The sequence below is a fragment of the Mobula hypostoma genome, chromosome 21 (assembly GCF_963921235.1).
Source record: "Mobula hypostoma chromosome 21, sMobHyp1.1, whole genome shotgun sequence".
Lineage (NCBI taxonomy): Eukaryota > Metazoa > Chordata > Chondrichthyes > Myliobatiformes > Myliobatidae > Mobula > Mobula hypostoma.
The window spans coordinates 25,135,406-25,154,571 of record NC_086117.1 but is presented as its reverse complement, the minus strand read 5'-3'; the positions used below and the strand labels follow the sequence as shown (position 1 = coordinate 25,154,571).

At 39.6% G+C, this 19,166-nt stretch overlaps 1 protein-coding gene across 7 annotated transcripts in view; it reads right to left on the bottom strand.

Moving 5' to 3' along the window:
- sptan1 (spectrin alpha, non-erythrocytic 1) overlaps window positions 1-19,166 on the bottom strand; it is a 116,474-nt gene that overhangs the window by 16,295 nt on the left and 81,013 nt on the right. For 5 of the 7 annotated variants that reach the window (XM_063073664.1, XM_063073663.1, XM_063073666.1 and 2 more), the window contains 13 exons: window positions 18,841-19,003; window positions 18,409-18,423; window positions 17,556-17,687; window positions 16,664-16,801; window positions 10,618-10,722; window positions 9,878-10,086; window positions 9,564-9,684; window positions 8,311-8,432; window positions 6,257-6,389; window positions 4,871-4,969; window positions 4,266-4,425; window positions 2,147-2,223; window positions 650-859 (listed from right to left, as the gene is read on the bottom strand). In XM_063073664.1, the coding sequence (XP_062929734.1) occupies window positions 650-859; window positions 2,147-2,223; window positions 4,266-4,425; window positions 4,871-4,969; window positions 6,257-6,389; window positions 8,311-8,432; window positions 9,564-9,684; window positions 9,878-10,086; window positions 10,618-10,722; window positions 16,664-16,801; window positions 17,556-17,687; window positions 18,409-18,423; window positions 18,841-19,003 (1,684 nt within the window). The remainder of the gene's footprint in view (window positions 1-649; window positions 860-2,146; window positions 2,224-4,265; window positions 4,426-4,870; window positions 4,970-6,256; window positions 6,390-8,310; window positions 8,433-9,563; window positions 9,685-9,877; window positions 10,087-10,617; window positions 10,723-16,663; window positions 16,802-17,555; window positions 17,688-18,408; window positions 18,424-18,840; window positions 19,004-19,166) is intronic. The other 2 variants (XM_063073667.1, XM_063073669.1) reach the window with 1 other exon arrangement.

The following is a 19,166-nucleotide window of genomic DNA, read 5'->3' as shown; positions in this document are numbered from 1 at the left end:
CTAGGGAAAACAGAATTTCCTCTGCAAACTAATCCCTCTAACATGAAGTCTAACAGGAGGCGGATCAAATGGCCTACAGCTAACATGACTTCACTGTGGAAGCAGTTTGATGAAGATGTTAACCAAATTCTGGAGGCAACGGCAAAGGGAGGGGTTGATAGGAAGCTGCAAGCCATGACAACAATGATTGTCAGTATCGCAGAGCTCTCCAAGTACGCAAGACTGGTCAGCAACTATCAGCAGTCTGGATGGAGAGCGAGGTGTCTCCCAGTGGAGGTTGGTTATAGGGGATTCGTAGCCCATTCTTTAGTTAGAGCCTTCAGCATTTTGGGCATCGAAGGAGAGAGGAAGAGGAGAGCCATCCATAGTACCACCGATGCGGCAGAGAGGGCCTCAAGATGGCTGTGGCTCAAAAGAGGGGAGCCATGGAGTCATAAGTAGCTAGCCATCTGGACACAAGCTGGGGTCTGATCAGCCCCGGCTGGATCACCTGGAGGAGGCTGTATGATGTTGAAAGACCCGAAACACCCGATGATTCCAGGAACATCACTGAAGATGTGTCCAGAAGCATCAATAGATGTATGTACACAGCTACCTAGACCCTCCATAGTATTTATACACAGGTAATTTTACTTTTAAGAGTATTTACTTTTCTGTAATGCTCCTGGGCTTCAAGCAGTTTCTTCTTTCTTTCAGCTGAATTGGCCAACAGCTGATTCCATCTTTTCATTAACGAAGCATGACGTGCTTCAATAGCTTTGGACTGAATGTGCTTGGCTGCCAGTAACTGATCCTTTAGAGCTGTAATGTTAGCAATCCCCTCCTGCTGGAAAGCCTGTAGCCCAGCATCAAATGTTTCCTGTGAAAGACAAAAACCAACATTATACCTACCCTTTCCTAATGAAGTTAAAGCTAGTGGTTTATCCAGTTATTAACATCTATGGAGAAACAAAGCACTGAAAGAATCTAGCTTAACAAATTTATATGTTTATATGGATTGTGGTTGGTTAAGATTGCAATCAAAAAGGGAAGAACATGATGCCTTTTGTTAGCCAAACTTATTACCTTCTTAATGGTCAATTCAATTGACAACATCAGAGAAGCGTTTCAAGTACACCCCTTTTTGTTTTTAGGAGATTCCAACAAAAACATGGAAAAATAATCAGAATGGTTTCACCCATAGTAGGTAGCAGTCTTGTCTCTGAGTGCGAAGAGTAGGGGTTGTGTCTCATTCTCAAGATTAGAGCATAGAATTTCAGCAGACAATTTATTTCAGTACTGTTGGACACTCCATTTTCAGTCAAGACATTGCCCTCATCATGCAGAATCAAATTTCCATTCACTATTGAAACAGCGGTGAATTCTATACAGCATATTCACTGAAGTTTAGTTCTCAAATTTATTGAACAAAAAAAAACCAGGTTACTTATCACAATGTTGCTTATGATGCAACATCATACACAAATTGATCACTACAATTCAGCATAAGACTGCTTTGCCTCCATAGTAAATCAGTGAGATAAAAGGAGATGATATCTGACCAGATCATTATGATCACTCTTTTGAACCTACTCCTCCCTCTTTCCCCAATATCCTGAAATTCTTTATTATTTCTAAAATTTATTCTGCCTTTTTAAAAACCATTCACAAGGAATAAGGTGACTCCTTGTAATGGATTTTCATGCCATCATAGCAACACAGTAGAGATGATCCTATAAAATCTTAATATGGAAAACTGAGAATATTTCAAGCTTACTTATGAAGAGCATGATATAATAAAAAAAATCAAAATCAAAAACTTCTAGAAATCTGCAATAAAAACAGAAACACTCACTCAGCCTGAAATGCTAACTGGTTGTCTTTCCCCACATGTTGTCTGACCTGCTGAGTGTTACAAATACATTTTGGTTTTATTTGGATAATAAAATCATTAAATTTTAAATTTGCCTTTTTATTTGCAAAAGGCTAATTTAAATTTCCTTCATATCCATCTTCGTACAAAACTATAGAAAACTCTTCTTTGCTCTACATTTCCTATCTCCTCCTGCCATCCCACACCCTCAACCCAAAAAATGGTCTGGGACCCAGAAGGCCAAAAGTTTAATTAACCACTTGTAATTGGTCAACCAGGGGTAAAGAGAAATACCTGTTTAGTGAGCAATGTTTGTACAGAGGAGAGATCACGTCCATAATCATCTGTCTTCAGACTATTTTCCTTCTCACCTAAAAAAGAAAAATATAGTAAACAATATTTCACATGACATTAGCCAAGTGCTTACTCTTTTCCAAATTTTAATATCTCCAAGGTGGCAATGCATTCTGCTGCCTGGATTCTAAGCTATTGAGTACACTTTCTAAACACCCTCTCTTCTTTATGTTCATGAAGTTTTATCTGCTGTCTGCTATTGACTGCTAGAACAGCAAGTTCTAGCAGAAACACTAGTTCTCAAGCTAGAGAAAGAGAAATATTACTTGGCTACTACCTTTCTGAATTTTCATATTTTAATATTTCAACAAATATGGAATCAAGTTTAATGCAGCAATAGTTTGCTAATATTCAACACCAAGGCTTGAAGAGGACAAACGGTATATCTTTTTGAAACCTGTACTCAAATGTTTATTTTGTAAAAGCCTTAAGACATCTTCACTGCTTGTACTAAGAACTGGGTGTAGTATGTCAAGTTGTAAACTCTTAAAATGACTCACCTGCACCCCCAGACCTCAATGGGTGGCAAGAGAAATGTTGTACAATAATCATTAAAAAAAACTGCTCTTTTAACAAATTGAATGTAGCTCCCAGGTAAAATTGAATTAACCATTTCTAAATTTTACTTAAAGGTCTTTAGATTACATTAGAACTCTAAACCCTTTTAAAGTAATTCTAACATACATGAAATCACTAATAATCTGAATAACTCACTTTGGATGACATTAAGAAATCAGCATTCTAAGGCAATTGGTACTTGGGTTGAGTGGATTCCAAGAGACTGATTTTATCAAACTCAAAAATCAGTCATCATTTTTTTTTAAATGTCTCTCAGTTTTCTGAGTTTTCTTTCTGCAGAGATGACCAAAAGGATTGATGAGGGCAGGGCAGTAGACATCTACGCAGTCTTTAGCAAAGCTTTGACAAGATCCCGCATGGTAAGTAGTTCTAGAAGGGTAGAACACATGGGATCCAGGGTAGGCTAGTAGACCAAATACAAAACTAGCTTGGTGGTGTAGGCAGAGGATGCTCAGAGAAGTGCAGATGCATTTTGAGAAATTAAACCAAGGCAAAATATACGCAGTGAATTACATGCCCTGGGAGGGAGGGGTGTTGTTGAACAGAGAGACTTTGAGGTACAAGTACACATTTTCTGAAAACACCTTCCTCATAGCATGCTTGCCTTCATCAGCCAAGACACTGAGTACAAAAGCTGGGATATCACATTAGAGTTATATGTTGGTTTGTCTGCTCTTGGAGCATTGAGTGCCATTCTGGTTGCCGCACTACAGGAAGAACGTGATTAAGCTGGAGAGGGTGCCGAGAAGTTTCATAAGGATGCCTCCTGGATTGGAGAGCCTGAGTTACAAGATGAGATGGATATCTTGGTTTTAATTTCCCTGGAGTGAAGGAGGACAAGAGGCGTCATGATAAAATTATGTAAAATTAGAGAAAGAACCAGTGTCTCTTTCCCATACTAGGGGAATCTAAATCTAGATAACATTGTTTAAGTTGAGTGGGTGGAAGTTTAAAGGGGATCTGGGGGAAAAATTCCTAAAAGGGTAGTAGGAATCTGGAAAGAGTTGCCAGGTGAAGTCGGCAATAGCAACAACACCTAAGAATAATGTTTACCATTTAACAGTTTAACTTCCTAACAAATAAAACCATTTTATTTAAAAGATTAGCTTTATCTGTCACATGCACATCGAAATATCGAAACATACTGTGAAAAGCATTGTTTATATCAAATCAAATCAGCAAGGCTTGTGCTGGTTATCCCCCAAGTGTCACCATATGTTCAGTAGCAGTATAGCCTGCCCAATACTCACTAACCCTAACAGTACGTTTTTGGAACATAGGAGGAAATGGGATCACCTGGAGGAATCCCACGTGGTTCATGGGGAGAAGGTACAAACACATTACAGGCGGCAGTAGGTATTGAACACGGGTTGTTGACTCTGTTAACAGTTGTATGCTAACTGCTACACTACTGTGCTGCCCCTTTATTTACCAACTAACTTTTAATGGCCCGCAAATTCATTATTGCACATAGGCTTACCTATCCATGACTCAACCACATCTGCCTTCCAATTAAACTGCAAGAATGCAGAATTCTCATCCAGCTTTGCTTTCCTTTGAGCAGCTGCTTTCTCCAACTCTGAGACCTTTGCTTGCAATCCCTTCATCTTTGCTGTAATATTCTCAACGTAATGATTGTTCTGTTGATAACAGCAAACAGCTTCAGCATAGATTGTTATTTGCTGCACATACAATTATGCACATCTTTACAAACTCTAATATTAAAGCAACTAAAGCAGAGATCACCATATTGGCAAATATTTTGTAAAAGTCAAATATACACAAGTACTCAATGAAATAAACACAATTTATTGAAATACCTTGTATAATCAATTCAATCTTTGCACTGGAGAGTACTTAACAGTGAAGAGTGAGAGGGATAAAGTCCTCTATACTGTATGAAGTTAATAAATGGTGTAGAGCATTTATTCAAAAGCTCCAGTTTCAAGTGGTTGAGCAAAAAAGAAAATTCAACAGACCCAAGGATAGAAAGACATGGGTCTTCCACATATGCAGCTAAAAACAAACAAAAATCTACACAATAAGCAATAGAAAATAGGTTCAAGTAAATTTAAAAACCCTTACCTTCTTTACCAACTCCTCACCATTTGCACAAACATCATGCACTCGATCACGGTGAACCGTGAAATCAGTTTCAAATGCTTCATGTTTTTTTAGCAACCCCTGAAAAATGGAAATAAATAAAATTACAAGTCTGCAATAAATACAGAAGACACTGGAGATGCTCAGCATTAAGTACGTTTGCAATGCTGCAAGAAGGAAAACACAAAATCTAAGCTCCAGAGACATTAACTTCCTAAAGAGAGATTTACCACATTCAAAGCCATTCCTTGGATCCCCATTTCCAACAAAAATGGGGATACAAACTACTGAAAACCCAATTCCTGGCAAAATAGAAAGCACCGTTAGCGAATATTTTATGGGGGGGGGAGTTGGGGAAAGGGAGTGACAGAGGAATTGGACAGGATGGAGACAGAGGATTTGTCTCCATCCATGGTTTAACTCTAGTCCTTCAAAACTTGGTACATCATGAGTTATGACAGGGCAATGCTGGAAGCCATAAACTGTTGGTGCCACAATGCAACCCTGTTGATTCTGAATGACACATTCTTTTCATCATTGCAGCCATATAGCTTTAGCTCATCCACGGAGGGCACCTAGAACCCTCCGTGTAAAGCTCTTCTGCTTTGCACATTCAACAGCCAAGACTGAAAATGCATCAACATCAAGGAGGTAGCTAATATAAACATCCCATACTGGATTGGCCACATTCTTTGGATGGATGATGCCCACATCCCAAGTAACGCTGTACGGGGGACTGGTTACTGGGTCACAACCTGCTGGATATTAGTATCTCACTACAAGTGAGATATGGAGATGGCCAGCATCAACATAAACAACTGGTAGAAACTACCAACTGTCAGGACTACTAAGATTAATATTGGAAGAGCCAACGAAAAATAGAAAACTCAGCTGGCTGAGAATGTCTATAAGATTACTTGAAAAATTGTTTCCTACTTTACATCTGTGTGAATTCTTTGTGAGTCTGGATAGTACAATAGCTTAACATGCTCTTCAATGCCAAGAATCTCCTGGGAATAGGAAGTGCAGAAAAGGGGCAGGTCTCACCATACAGATAGCAATCTTTGTGGAGAACCTTTTAACCCAGTAAGCAGGAAGCATCTTCACTTCAAGCACTGATCACAAGTTCTGGGCTTGCAGTAAGAGCAAACTGGACTAGTGCTGCCAGAACCTCCTAGTACATGAGAGCCTCAGAAAGTCGGTGGTAATAGCAACGTAAGCATTTCAGATTCACCACTACGCCTGCCTCATCAGAACAAAATTGAAATTGGTTACACTGACAACATGAAGAGGCTTAACTTAACATTTACATCAGATGCTGTGCAAGTTTTAACAACTAAGTAAACTGGCAAGTCACAAGGTACTGACCTGTACTGCAGCAAGCGTATCTCCATAATCCTCACTCGCCACCAAGTTCAACTTCTCATTGATCCATGCTTCCTCTTCCTCAACATTTGCCACAAACTGCTGATATTCCAAGGATTCTTCCAGACGCTGCCCTCTGCAAAACAAGTGTGTGTTAGTTAAAGTGCTCCGAATCACTGCCATAAAACACAAGTGAAAGACAACTGATTCAAAATGTTAATTGTTCCCCTTTCCACTAATGATGCCAGCCCACCCAAGTCTCCCCAGTTTTATGTCTTCAAATCCATGAAACAGATTATGAAGCATTTATATTATTAATGAGAACTTGCTGTGCTTGTTTTTTGTATTACCTTAGTGGGCACACTGGTTATAAAGCACTTGGAACATAAGACCATTTGACAAGAGAGCAGAATTCGGCCATCCAGCCCGGAGGCTGCTCCCCATTCGATCATGGCTGATTTATTATCCCTCTCAATGCCAACCTCCTGCCTTCTCTCCACAACCTCTGATGCCCTGACTAATCAATAACCTATCAACCCCCACGTTAAATATATTCAATAACTTGGTCTCGCAGCCATCTGTGGCAATGAATTCCACAGATTCACTACCACCTGGCTAAAGAAATTCCTCCACATTTCTATTCCAAATGGACACCCCTCAGTTCTGAAGCTGTGCCCTGTGGTTCCAGACTTACCCACAAAAGGAAACATCCTCTCCACATCCACTCTACCCAGACCTTTCAATATTCTATGGGTTTCAATGAGATTCTTCTTCATTCATCGAACTCCATTGAATACAGGCCCATAAAAAACCATCCTATGCCGTTATGAGTCCTGACGAAGGGTCTCGGCCTGAAACGTCGACTGCACCTCTTCCTACAGATGCTGCCTGGCCTGCTGCGTTCACCAGCAACTTTTATGTGTGTTGCTTGAATTTCCAGCATCTGCAGAATTCCTGTTGTTCTATGCCGTTATTAGTCTTTTTTTCTCTGAAGAAGCCGAATGATGAAATTATTCATCAGATTTCCACTTCTTTTGTTTCTACTTCAGATTTTTCTTTTCATTTTTGTTTTAAACTGACAATATGAAGAGACTTTGGGGATAATTTAGATATCTAAGGTTTTGGTGACCTTCCTCTTGAAAGAGACCCAGCAAGAGATCATTTGTTGGGCAATTTCATCCAGCTTGCTCACAAACCTTGAAACATGTGCCCATTATTCTACTGAAACAGCAAGAACCTACTTAGTGCAAATTAAGGTTCTACATTTCAAACTTGAGCATGGAAAATACACACCATTTCTAATATTCCCAGAAGTGGAGGTCCTTAACTTAATGCCCTAGAAAAATGAAGCTTTTTCTGATGAGACAGGAAGAGCAAGCAATTCTTTGACCAGCTTTATTAATGTAAAAATTTTAAAAACTGAATCAAAGGCATCTTTTCACAAATGTCTGGTCAAATGTCCCAAGACACTCATCTTTAAGTTGGCTTACTGGAAGTTTGAATACAGGTGAAATAATCACCACCTTGAGGAGAAAGAAAAAATGTAATTTTGGAAATCTGAAACAGAAACAGAAATTTCTCCAAACAGCTTCTGCAGAGATTAATACTTCAAGCTAGATCCATAAGGATGAAGAAAAATAACTAATCATTTTTATTGATTGAGAAAGGAACAGGAAGGAGAATAAAGCATAAATTTGTCATTAAGTGAAATCACCATGAGACATTTTTCAATTTAAAAGTCAAATACACGTTCTTATTGAATATTCCTCTGATTTGATTTGTCTACATGCTTTGCTATTGTCTTGATGCATCTCTCATTTGTCTTACCAAACTGGATTTTATTCTTTTTTTAAAAAAAAACACATTTAATAACCTCCAGCTGGAAGTAATTCGTATAGCCTGGTCTGAGACAAAAATCTGTTCATTCTATCCACAGATATTAACTGAGCTTGCTGCAATTCACACACTTTGCTTCTTCCATGCACCACCTCTGACCGCAATAGACCAAGAGTATTATCATAATTTAACAAAAACTCAGCCCTCAAAAGCTGACATACCGAGCAGCAGCAAATTCCTTCAATTCCTTCCAGTGCGCCACAAACTGCGAAAGTCTCTGCTGAATTTCATCCTTTCCAATGGTATTGTCGTCCGACAGCTTCTTCCCCGTCTCCAGTACAGACTATGGTGAAAGAACAGCCACTATGAACATCCCATCCAGGAATTAGTTTTAATGATGGATAGACTTTCCACCTATTCCCAAGTTTAATTACCCAATTTTGAAGAAAAAGCAAAAGTTGATGATAATATTGAGAATTTCTCCTCGTACCTCTCTCAAGAAATGGAAAGCTAGTATAATAACAACATTTTAGAGCATTTAACTGGAAATAGGATTTGGACAGTATCAGTTCACATCGTATAGCAATGGGCTTGAGGACTGATTTAGTTTAGAAAGCATTAAGCTAGTATGCAAGGTTTTGTAACAACACATCATTGGAAATTTTGTCATTTGTGATTATTTAAAAACTTAGTAAATGCTTGTGTTGATACATGTTACGGTCCACAGGTTTTTAGTCATAGTCATACTTTATTGATCCCGGGGGAAATTGGTTTTCGTTACAGTTGCACCATAAATAATAAATAGTAATAGAACCATAAATAGTTAAATAAAATCAAATTTAATACTCTACTTTGCGAAAAGCAGCCAATCTGTGCCTCGTGTTCTACTTTTACCATCACTTAAATTTCAGGACAGGAATATTTAACTTTATGGTAAATCAACTTAAGATTTTGCAAAAATCATACATGAAAGCAATGGCCCAAATTACCATACATCAAGGTAGCCCACTGCCAAAGTAACTCCCTGTTAGGCTCCCATGACTGGCTACCCAAAACAAAGAAAAAAGAAACCACTTCAAAAAGGTTATTAGCAGAAGTAAAAATTTGGCATGATGGAAGTTAGGAGCTAACAGAATCATGGATACAGATCCATTAGTAAGTAATGTTCAAAAAAGTAGATTGGGAAAAATACTCAAAATGAATAACTGGGGAGTGGAACTAATGAATTGCTCTTTGAAAGAGCCATTTCTCTACAATTGCATATTATGATTCTGACTCAGGATAGCCCACAACTTACAGAACCAGTGTGGGGAAATAGATTAAGGAATATAGTTGTTGTACATCCAGGACTTATCAATCTTTAACTTGGTACAATGGTATATTTGCAAATATTATAACATTTATTAACAAACCAGATCCTTCAAGTTGTCATCTTTGGCAATATGTGCTAGCTAGGTCAATCTGTTATTCAGACCTGGATTGCTGGGTCATGTGCAGCCAGTTCTGCTTCCAGGCGTTTATGTTTCTTCCTCAAGTTCTGCACTCCAGTCAGATCCCGCCCATAATCTTCAGAACTCACAAGCAGTTTCTTCTCTCTTTTCAAATAATAAGAAAATGCACAATCCCACATCAGTTTCACATAATGATGGATTCCAAACTAACTAGATGTAGGATTTCAGGTTCAACTGCACACTCAATTAATTATGGCTGAACGCAATTAATTTGCTTAATATGATTTTAATAAAATGCTGTCACTTCTACAGCATTCAAGTGCCCTCCTCCACTCACTTTATCCACGATTCTTCATCATCCAAATCACGGAAGAACTGGTGAAGTCTATGTGATTCATTCAGCTTAGCACGACGAGCTGCAGCCATATTTCTAATTTTCTGAAACCGACTGTTAACTGCAGTGCGTTTGTCCTTCACCTGGGTGGTGTCAAAGGCATCACTGGACATAAGGCTATCAGCTTGAAGGTTCAAGTCTTTCAGACGGTCCTAAAACAGTCAGCAATGAAACCATTTAGAAAAATGTGCTTGTGATATTATCACACTGAATTATTTCTGCAATGTAGCTAGCTGGATTTTTAAACACACTTAGGCTTTCAGTGTGAGCACATGCTAGTTTGGCCAAACTAGTATGTGTTCATACTGCAATAATAAGCACTACGAAGTTTTAAATGTTTCAGGTAAATAAAAATGACAAGGACTAAAGGAAAAATGTTTAGACAACTCTTTTAATGAACCAGCAATGCTGATTCTATGCACTCCAAGCCAGAAACAACATTATTTATATCTTTGATCATTTATGACTACAACATAAAACATGTTTTTCCATCCAAATGTGTAATAAATAGTTCAGAGAAGAAAGCTTAACTACCATATTCCCAGGGGATCATAACCCCAAAAGATCCATTAAGAGTTTCACATCTGTGATTCTGCTCAATGTTAATAGTCTCAGGCAGCAAACCAATTATTCTTATTTGCAATTATAGCCTCACTTCCTTAGAGCATACTGTTCATCATTACCTCATGTGCACTAATGTCAGCTTCGAGAAGCTGATGTTTCTTCAGCAGGTTATTTACAGATGCCAGATCCTTCCCATAGTCCTCAGAGGCCAGTAGAGCATCCACCTGTAAATTAATAACACGAAATATGACTCAGTGTCAAGTTTTTAAAATTACAACAAATTTTGACCTTCGTCTGGTCAGGGAGAGTGAGGAGTTGATAGAGTGGAGTTACAGGCAGGTGGTCACACCGGGGCCACGGGAGGCAGACAAGTGGGTCACGGTTAGGAGGGGGAAGGGGAAGAGTCAGGTAATAGAGAGTACCCCGGTGGCTGTGCCCCTTAACAATAGGTACTCCTGTTTGAGTACTGTTGGGGGGGGCAGCTTACCCGGGGGAAGCGACAGTGGCCGTGCCTCCGGCACAGAGTCCGGCCCTGTAGCTCAGAAGGGTAGGGAAAGGAAGAGGAGGGCAGTTGTGATAGGGGACTCGATAGTAAGAGGGTCAGATAGGCAATTCTATGGACGCAGTCCAGAGACCCAGATGGTAGTTTGCCTCCCTGGTGCCAGGGTCCGGGATATTTCTGATCGTGTTCAAGATATCCTGAAGTGGGAGGGTGAGGAGCCAGAGGTCGTGGTACATATAGGTACCAATGACATAGGTAGGAAAAGGGAAGAGGTCCTGAAAGGAGAATATAGGGAGCTAGGAAGGGAGTTGAGAAAAAGGACTGCAAAGGTAGTAATCTCGGGATTACTGCCTGTACCATGCGACAGTGAGAGTAGGAATGCGATGAGGTGGAGGATAAATGCGTGGCTGAGGGATTGGAGCAGGAGGCAGGGATTCAAGTTTTTGGATCATTGGGACCTCTTTTGGTGCAGGCATGACCTGTACAAAAAGGACGGGTTACACTTGAATCCTAGGGGGACCAATATCTTGGCAGGGAGATTAGCGAGGGCTACTGAGGTGACTTTAAACTAGAATGGTTGGGGGGGTGGGAATCAAATTAAAGAGGCTAGGCGAGAGGAGGTTAGTTTACAAAAGGGGGATGGGAACCAGTGCAGAGAGACAGAGGGGTGTAAAGTGAGGGTAGAAGCAAAAAGCAGTAAGGAGAAAAGTAAAAGTGGCAGGCCGACAAATCCAGGGCAAGCATCAAAAAGGGCCACTTTTCAATATAATTGTATAAGGGCTAAGAGAGTTGTAAAAGAGCGCCTGAAGGCTTTGTGTGTCACTGCAAGGAGCATTCGTAACAAGGTGGATGAATTGAAAGTGCGGATTGTTATTAATTATTATGATATAGTTGGGATCACAGAGACATGGCTCCAGGGTGACCAAGGATGGGAGCTCAACGTTCAGGGATATTCAATATTCAGGAGGGGTAGACATGAAAGAAAAGGAGGTGGGGTGGCGTTGCTGGTTAAAGATGAGATTAACGCAATAGAAAGGAAGGACATAAGCCGGGAAGATGTGGAATCGATATGGGTAGAGCTGCAGAACACTAAGGGGCAGAAAACGCTGGTGGGAGTTGTGTACAGGCCACCTAACAGTAGTAGTGAGGTCAGAGATGGTATTAAACAGGAAATTAGAACTATGTGCAATAAAGGAACAGCAGTTATAATGGGTGACTTCAATCTACATGTAGATTGGGTGAACCAAATTGGTAAAGGTGTTGAGGAAGAGGATTTCTTGGAATGTATGCGGGATGGTTTTTTGAACCAACATGTCGAGGAACCAACTAGAGAGCAGGCTATTCTAGACTAGGTTTTGAGCAATGAGGAAGGGTTAATTAGCAATCTTGTCATGAGAGGCCCCTTGGGTAAGAGTGACCATAATATGGTGGAATTCTTCATTAAGATGGAGAGTGACATAGTTAATTCAGAAACAAAGGTTCTGAACTTAAAGAGGGGTAACTTTGAAGGTATGAGACGTGAATTAGCTAAGATAGACTGGCAAATGACACTTAAAGGATTGACAGTGGGTATGCAATGGCAAGCATTTAAAGATTGCATGGATGAACTACAACAATTGTTCATCCCAGTTTGGCAAAAGAATAAATCAAGGAAGGTAGTGCACCTGTGGCTGACAAGGGAAATTAGGGATAGTATCAATTCCAAAGAAGAAGCATACAAATTAGCCAGAGAAAGTGGCTCACCTGAGGACTGGGAGAAATTCAGAGTTCAGCAGAGGAGGACAAAGGGCTTAATTAGGAAGGGGAAAAAAGATTATGAGAGAAAACTGGCAGGGAACATAAAAACTGACTGTAAAAGCTTTTATAGATATGTAAAAAGGAAAAGACTGGTAAAGACAAATGTAGGTCCCCTACAGACAGAAACAGGTGAATTGATTATGGGGAGCAAGGACATGGCAGACCAATTGAATAATTACTTTGGTTCCGTCTTCACCAAGGAGGACATAAATAATCTTCCAGAAATAGTAGGGGACAGAGGGTCCAGTGAGATGGAGGAACTGAGCGAAATACATGTTAGTAGAGAAGTGGTGTTAGGTAAATTGAAGGGATAAAGGCAGATAAATCCCCAGGGCCAGATGGTCTGCATCCCAGAGTGCTTAAGGAAGTAGCCCAAGAAATAGTGGATGCATTAGTGATAATTTTTCAAAACTCGTTAGATTCTGGACTAGTTCCTGAGGATTGGAGGGTGGCTAATGTAACCCCGCTTTTTAAAAAAGGAGGGAGAGAGAAACCAGGGAATTATAGACCAGTTAGCCTAACATCGGTGGTGGGGAAACTGCTGGAGTCAGTTATTAAAGATGTGATAACAGCACGTTTGGAAAGCAGTAAAATCATCGGACAAGGTCAGCATGGATTTGTGAAAGGAAAATCATGTCTGACGAATCTCATAGAATTTTTTGAGGATGTAACTAGTAGAGTGGATAGGGGAGAACCAGTGGATGTGATATATTTGGATTTTCAAAAGGCTTTTGACAAGGTCCCACACAGGAGATTAGTGTGCAAACTTAAAGCACATGGTATTGGGGGTAAGGTATTGATGTGGATAGAGAATTGGTTAGCAGACAGGAAGCAAAGAGTGGGAATAAACGGGACCTTTTCAGAATGGCAGGCAGTGACTAGTGGGGTACCGCAAGGCTCAGTGCTGGGACCCCAGTTGTTTACAATATATATTAATGACTTGGATGAGGGAATTAAATGCAGCATCTCCAAGTTTGCCGATGACACGAAGCTGGGCGGCAGTGTTAGCTGTGAGGAGGATGCTCAGAGGATGCGGGGTGACTTGAATAGGTTGGGTGAGTGGGCAAATTCATGGCAGATGCAATTTAATGTGGATCAATGTGAAGTTATCCACTTTGGTGGCAAAAATAGGAAAACAGATTATTAACTGAATGGTGGCCGATTAGGAAAAGGGGAGGTGCAACGAGACCTGGGTGTCATTATACACCAGTCATTGAAAGTGGGCATGCAGGTACAGCAGGCGGTGAAAAAGGCGAATGGTATGCTGGCATTTATAGCGAGAGGATTTGAGTACAGGAGCAGGGAGGTACTACTGCAGTTGTACAAGGCCTTGGTGAGACCACACCTGGAGTATTGTGTGCAGTTTTGGTCCCCTAATCTGAGGAAAGACATCCTTGCCATAGAGGGAGTACAAAGAAGGTTCACCAGATTGATTCCTGGCATGGCAGGACTTTCATATGAAGAAAGACTGGATGAACTAGGCTTGTACTCGTTGGAATTTAGAAGATTGAGGGGGGGATCTGATTGAAATGTATAAAATCCTAAAGGGATTGGACAGGCTAGATGCAGGGGGATTGTTCCCGATGTTGGGGAAGTCCAGAACGAGGGGTCACAGTTTGAGGATAAGGGGGAAGCCTTTTAGGACTGAGATTAGGAAAAACTTCTTCACACAGAGAATGGTGAATCTGTGGAATTCTCTGCCACAGGAAACAGTTGAGGCCAGTTCATTGGCTATATTTAAGAGGGAGTTAGATATGGCCCTTGTGGCTACAGGGATCAGTGGGTATGAAGGGAAGGCTGGTGCAGGGTTCTGAGTTGGATGATCAGCCATGATCATAATAAATGGCGGTGCAGGCTCGAAGGGCCGAATGGCCTACTCCTGCACCTATTTTCTATGTTTCTATGTTTACAACAGATCCTCACTGTTAGGATAAGAAATAGCTTCTTTCTCCAGGCCACGAGTTACTGAACTCTCTGCTACCACCTAGATCTCATTACATATGAAGCACCAGTAACATTATACTGTTTACTTTTTAACTTGTGTCATAAATGTACCTTGGCTAAATGTCAATCTTCAGGAATATATTTTATTATTTGTAAATTTATTTGTGGATTTACTTAATATGTTGAGCACGAACTATATGTATTGTGTTGTGCACCTTGGCCCAAGGAATATTGTTTCGTTTGGCTATATACATATATACGGTTGAATGACAATAAACTTAAACTTGATTTTAATAAAGTGGTATAAACATCTCAAGTGACAGATACAAGGATGTTAGCAATACAAGTTCCAATTGAACAGGTACATATTAAACACAGCACTGCTAAATTATCATCCATAAATTCAACAATGAAACAAATGTGGATTTTTTTTTTCTTAAGACCTTTCACTTTATAGGTTAGGCCTATTAATCAAAGTACATTTTAGATATTAAGTTTCAAACTTTATTGCTAATAAGAACACATAAAATGATCAAAATTGCAACAGAAACAAGAGAAAATCTGCAGATGCTGGAAGTCCAAGCAACGCACACAAAATGCTATGGAAAAGAGGCTTGAGACGTTGACTGTTTATTCATTTCCATAGATGCCGACTGACCTGCTGAGTTACTGTTGTGTGTGTGTGTGTCTGTCTGTCTGTGTGCACGTGCGTGCTGCTGTGGATTTCCAGCATCTGCAGTGTTTCTTGCGTTTAACAGTATGTCATCACCTATTAATGTCACAATATCCAGAAGTACATTGAAGGTTGTGTATGCAAATCAGTCTTGATATGACAGAAGATTATCCCATTCTTATATCTAAGGCATGTTACCAAGTTGTACTTCTCTTTTATTGTCTGGGCTTATATTAATCACAGTTGGACCAAGACTAAGACTCACATACACTGGTCTAAAACATGATCAATCATAAGAACAGGACTGAGGTTCTCAGTGGCACAAGTACCATACAAGCAGGAACTCTGGCTCTCAATGCAGCACAGCATTAAAATTTGTCAAGCTGCATACGCATTTTAAAAACAAAATGCTTTGGCAGGATAGAAACCCATGTCTTTGGTACTGAAGCCACTGAAATCTTTTTCGTAGCAACACACAGATAAAACAGAGTGGTATTCAGTGTGTCTATACTCTTATGTAGATTCTAACTCGACAAAAACATGAGGGCAGCTGCTTTTATTACTTTAACCACACATTTCAGGGATGCAATACTTACTCTTAAGTTGTTCCTTGACACAAACTGCCTAACATGGAAAGGATGTTGAGACCTGGATTTTTTTTTCTCCTCAAGTGAGATCAATATAAAGGTTGCAAAATGTTGTTGGCTTTCAAAGCACAAGAGAAGCCAAAGCACAGAGGCAACAGGACATGCATCAATTTATTGTAATTTTACAAGTGCAAAATGTTTTTACCCGTGTGTAGTCTATGAATGGAATGGGCTAGTTATGCAGTAGTCATCCTTGGGAGATTTGGTGGCCCGTTTATGTACGATTTAAGGGGTATCAATCTGACTCCAACTTCTATAACTGAGAAGTGTAGTACATAAATTCATTCCTCTGTCCCATGAGATAATTTTCTTAAAAATCTCTTGTGCCAATCCCACTTTGCTGTAAATGTCTTACCTCTCCTTCCACTATTAGATGCCATGATGTATGTTTCACAATACCCTCCAACTGCATCTCCAAAACACCCAAATCTCAATTTGCATCCCCAAGTAAATCTGAAATCTTCCGGGTCATACAATATATACTTTGCAAGCAAGATTATTTTAATATACGAACAATTGCAGCCATAAGCAAATCTAATGAAATGAAATTCTCCAAAGGTCAAAATTTTAAAATATGGAGAATACTGCATACATTCACTTACTTCAGACAGCCAGAAGTCAAAGTCTTTGATTCCAGTGTTGAAATTCTGCTGTTTATTAGCCTCTTTCAGCTTCTGACTTTTTTCTGCTGATTTCTGCACCAAATCTCCCCATTGGTTACCGAGAGTTTCCAAACGAGCCTATTAGACAGGATGGCATTCAACCAGTTTAAATCAATCACTTGGTAATCCTGCCACAGAGAATAATCTTAATCTGTTGATAATACATGGTGTGAATAAGCACCCTTACACCTATCCGTATGTACACAAACAATGAGCAACAACGCAGCTTACAGTATTCATGATACCCTTCTTGTGTGTTCTTGTGTGATTAAAAGGTTTACATACTATCAGCACAGTAGATAACATTTTGAGGTTAGATGCCTGAATACTTCTGCTGGCATAAAATTGAATCTAAACCAAGACTGAACATTCCAAAATTCAGAGCCTGAAATAGGCCACCTCAGGCATACCAGCAGATTTAGAATGTAATTAATCCAATAAATAGTATTGTGTAATTACTTTGATTTTCCTTTGATCCCTCTGTTAATGGTTTCCATTGTAACAACAAAAAGAGCAGCACATTAAAAAATACCTCAGTGTGAGGGCCCACCCATGTCAGGAGGCAGCAGCAGAGACCGAAAGAATATTAGGCACCATATTTTAGATTGCTGTTGTTTAAAGATAGTGTTAGAATATGTGATTGGAATGTTAAGTGCTAGCCTGTCTTTTGCAGAAAAAAATAGAAATTCTGCCTTTCACACCCTACCACACCAACCTCCTCCTCCTCAAGAAACTGAAGCAATTATCTTTATTACTCATCTAGTGATAATGTAGAAGTCAAAATTAACTCTGAGGTCTCATTTTTTTCAAGTCACTTGATTTCTGCAATTACCTGGACCGCATCTTCACTACCAGCACAAGCCCCTCGATCGATCAGTGATTTCCCCATGTCAATGACCCCACGGATTCGATCAGCATTGGCATGAAGCTCAGCTTCAAACGCTTGATGCTTCTGGTGTTTGCTCTGTGGAAGAGTAAAGCAGCAGTCACTACACAAAAAGTCAGGATTCGAAAATTCCTTCTGAGGCCTTTCATCACACCATCTACTACAGAAGTATTCTGCAATGGCTTTAAACTGGTGCAACTTATTCTGGAAGGACATCAAAAATGGTTTCTTCCTTTAGAACTCTGCAATGTTCCCACTTCACAATTACAGTGCATTTCTAATACGTTAGAATTTTGAATTATTTTCGTAATTTGCAAAGGCCAAGTAAATTCATGTTGGAGCAGATGCTAAAAATGCTGTTAACAGTTTTTATTGTTGAAGTTCAATTTTTACCTCAAAAATAAAGTAAGCTCAACATTGCAACAGTCATAAGGTCTCAGAGGAAATCATTAGGAGAGTAATAAGGTGAACACTGACAAAGACCACACACTAACACAGCCAATCAACAGTTCCTAGCGACAAGAACATTCATTGACTGAATTTCTTTAGTGTTAATTTAAAACTGAATGCCAGCTGATTGAAAGTCAGCAGTACCTTTTATACCAAAGACATACGAATGGACATCATTGCCAAAAGCAACGTTAACACTACATATGTGTCAATTTAAAGACAAGACACTCAGTAAAGCTGCAAGCAGTAAATGAAAAAAATTACGTTTAAAAACACAATCTAACAAATAATGTACTTAAATAAAGACGAGACATAAACCTGAGTTAGACAAAAGCCACTAATCACTTACCAGCAGTTTGGATAGCTAAAAACAGATTAAGAAAAGAGATTACATCAATATTGAATGGTTAGAGAAACAGGCTCAATTTAAATTTCTGTTCACATAACACAAACGAGCCAAAAGATTCTCAGTTCAAAAGATTTGCTGCAAACAAGTAGGTCAGGTATCAGTGCTCAGAGCTGAGAGTGCTTTCAAGTATTAAGTCAATGAAGATTAGCAGGTATCGGCCAGAGACCAAGAAACTTTCCCACAAAGTGATACTAGTTTCTTTTTTGGTTTTGAAGGGTGAAATAATAGTCCAGGCAGTCCTAACATACATCTTAGTTGCTCATTTGGTACAGCAGTACCAAACATGCCTAAACAAGTAGCTTGTCCTTTTATCAGGGAATATCAACTTAAAAGCTTGTGCTCAGGAGAAAGAGAAACCATCATTTTAGTTACCTGAATATTAGTGGGATCTTTATAAGATTCATCGGTTGCAGTCTGAAGCTTCTCACTGATCCAGGCCTCAATTTCATCTACATCCCGGCTAAATTGTTGAAGGGTCTGTGATTCCCCAAGCTTTGATCTTTTCTCAATCATCTGAGCTTTCAGGCGGCGCCACCTATCAAGACATTTTAATAATTATGGCAAAAGGCACCAAACACTTGACTTTTGGAGGTTTTACAGTTTCTTCTTGCAAAAAAATTTTTTTTTGCCTATTTCAAAGATGAGAGTAAACAAATAATGGTGACTTAGTGCCTAATTTGCAAATAAAAACAAAACTA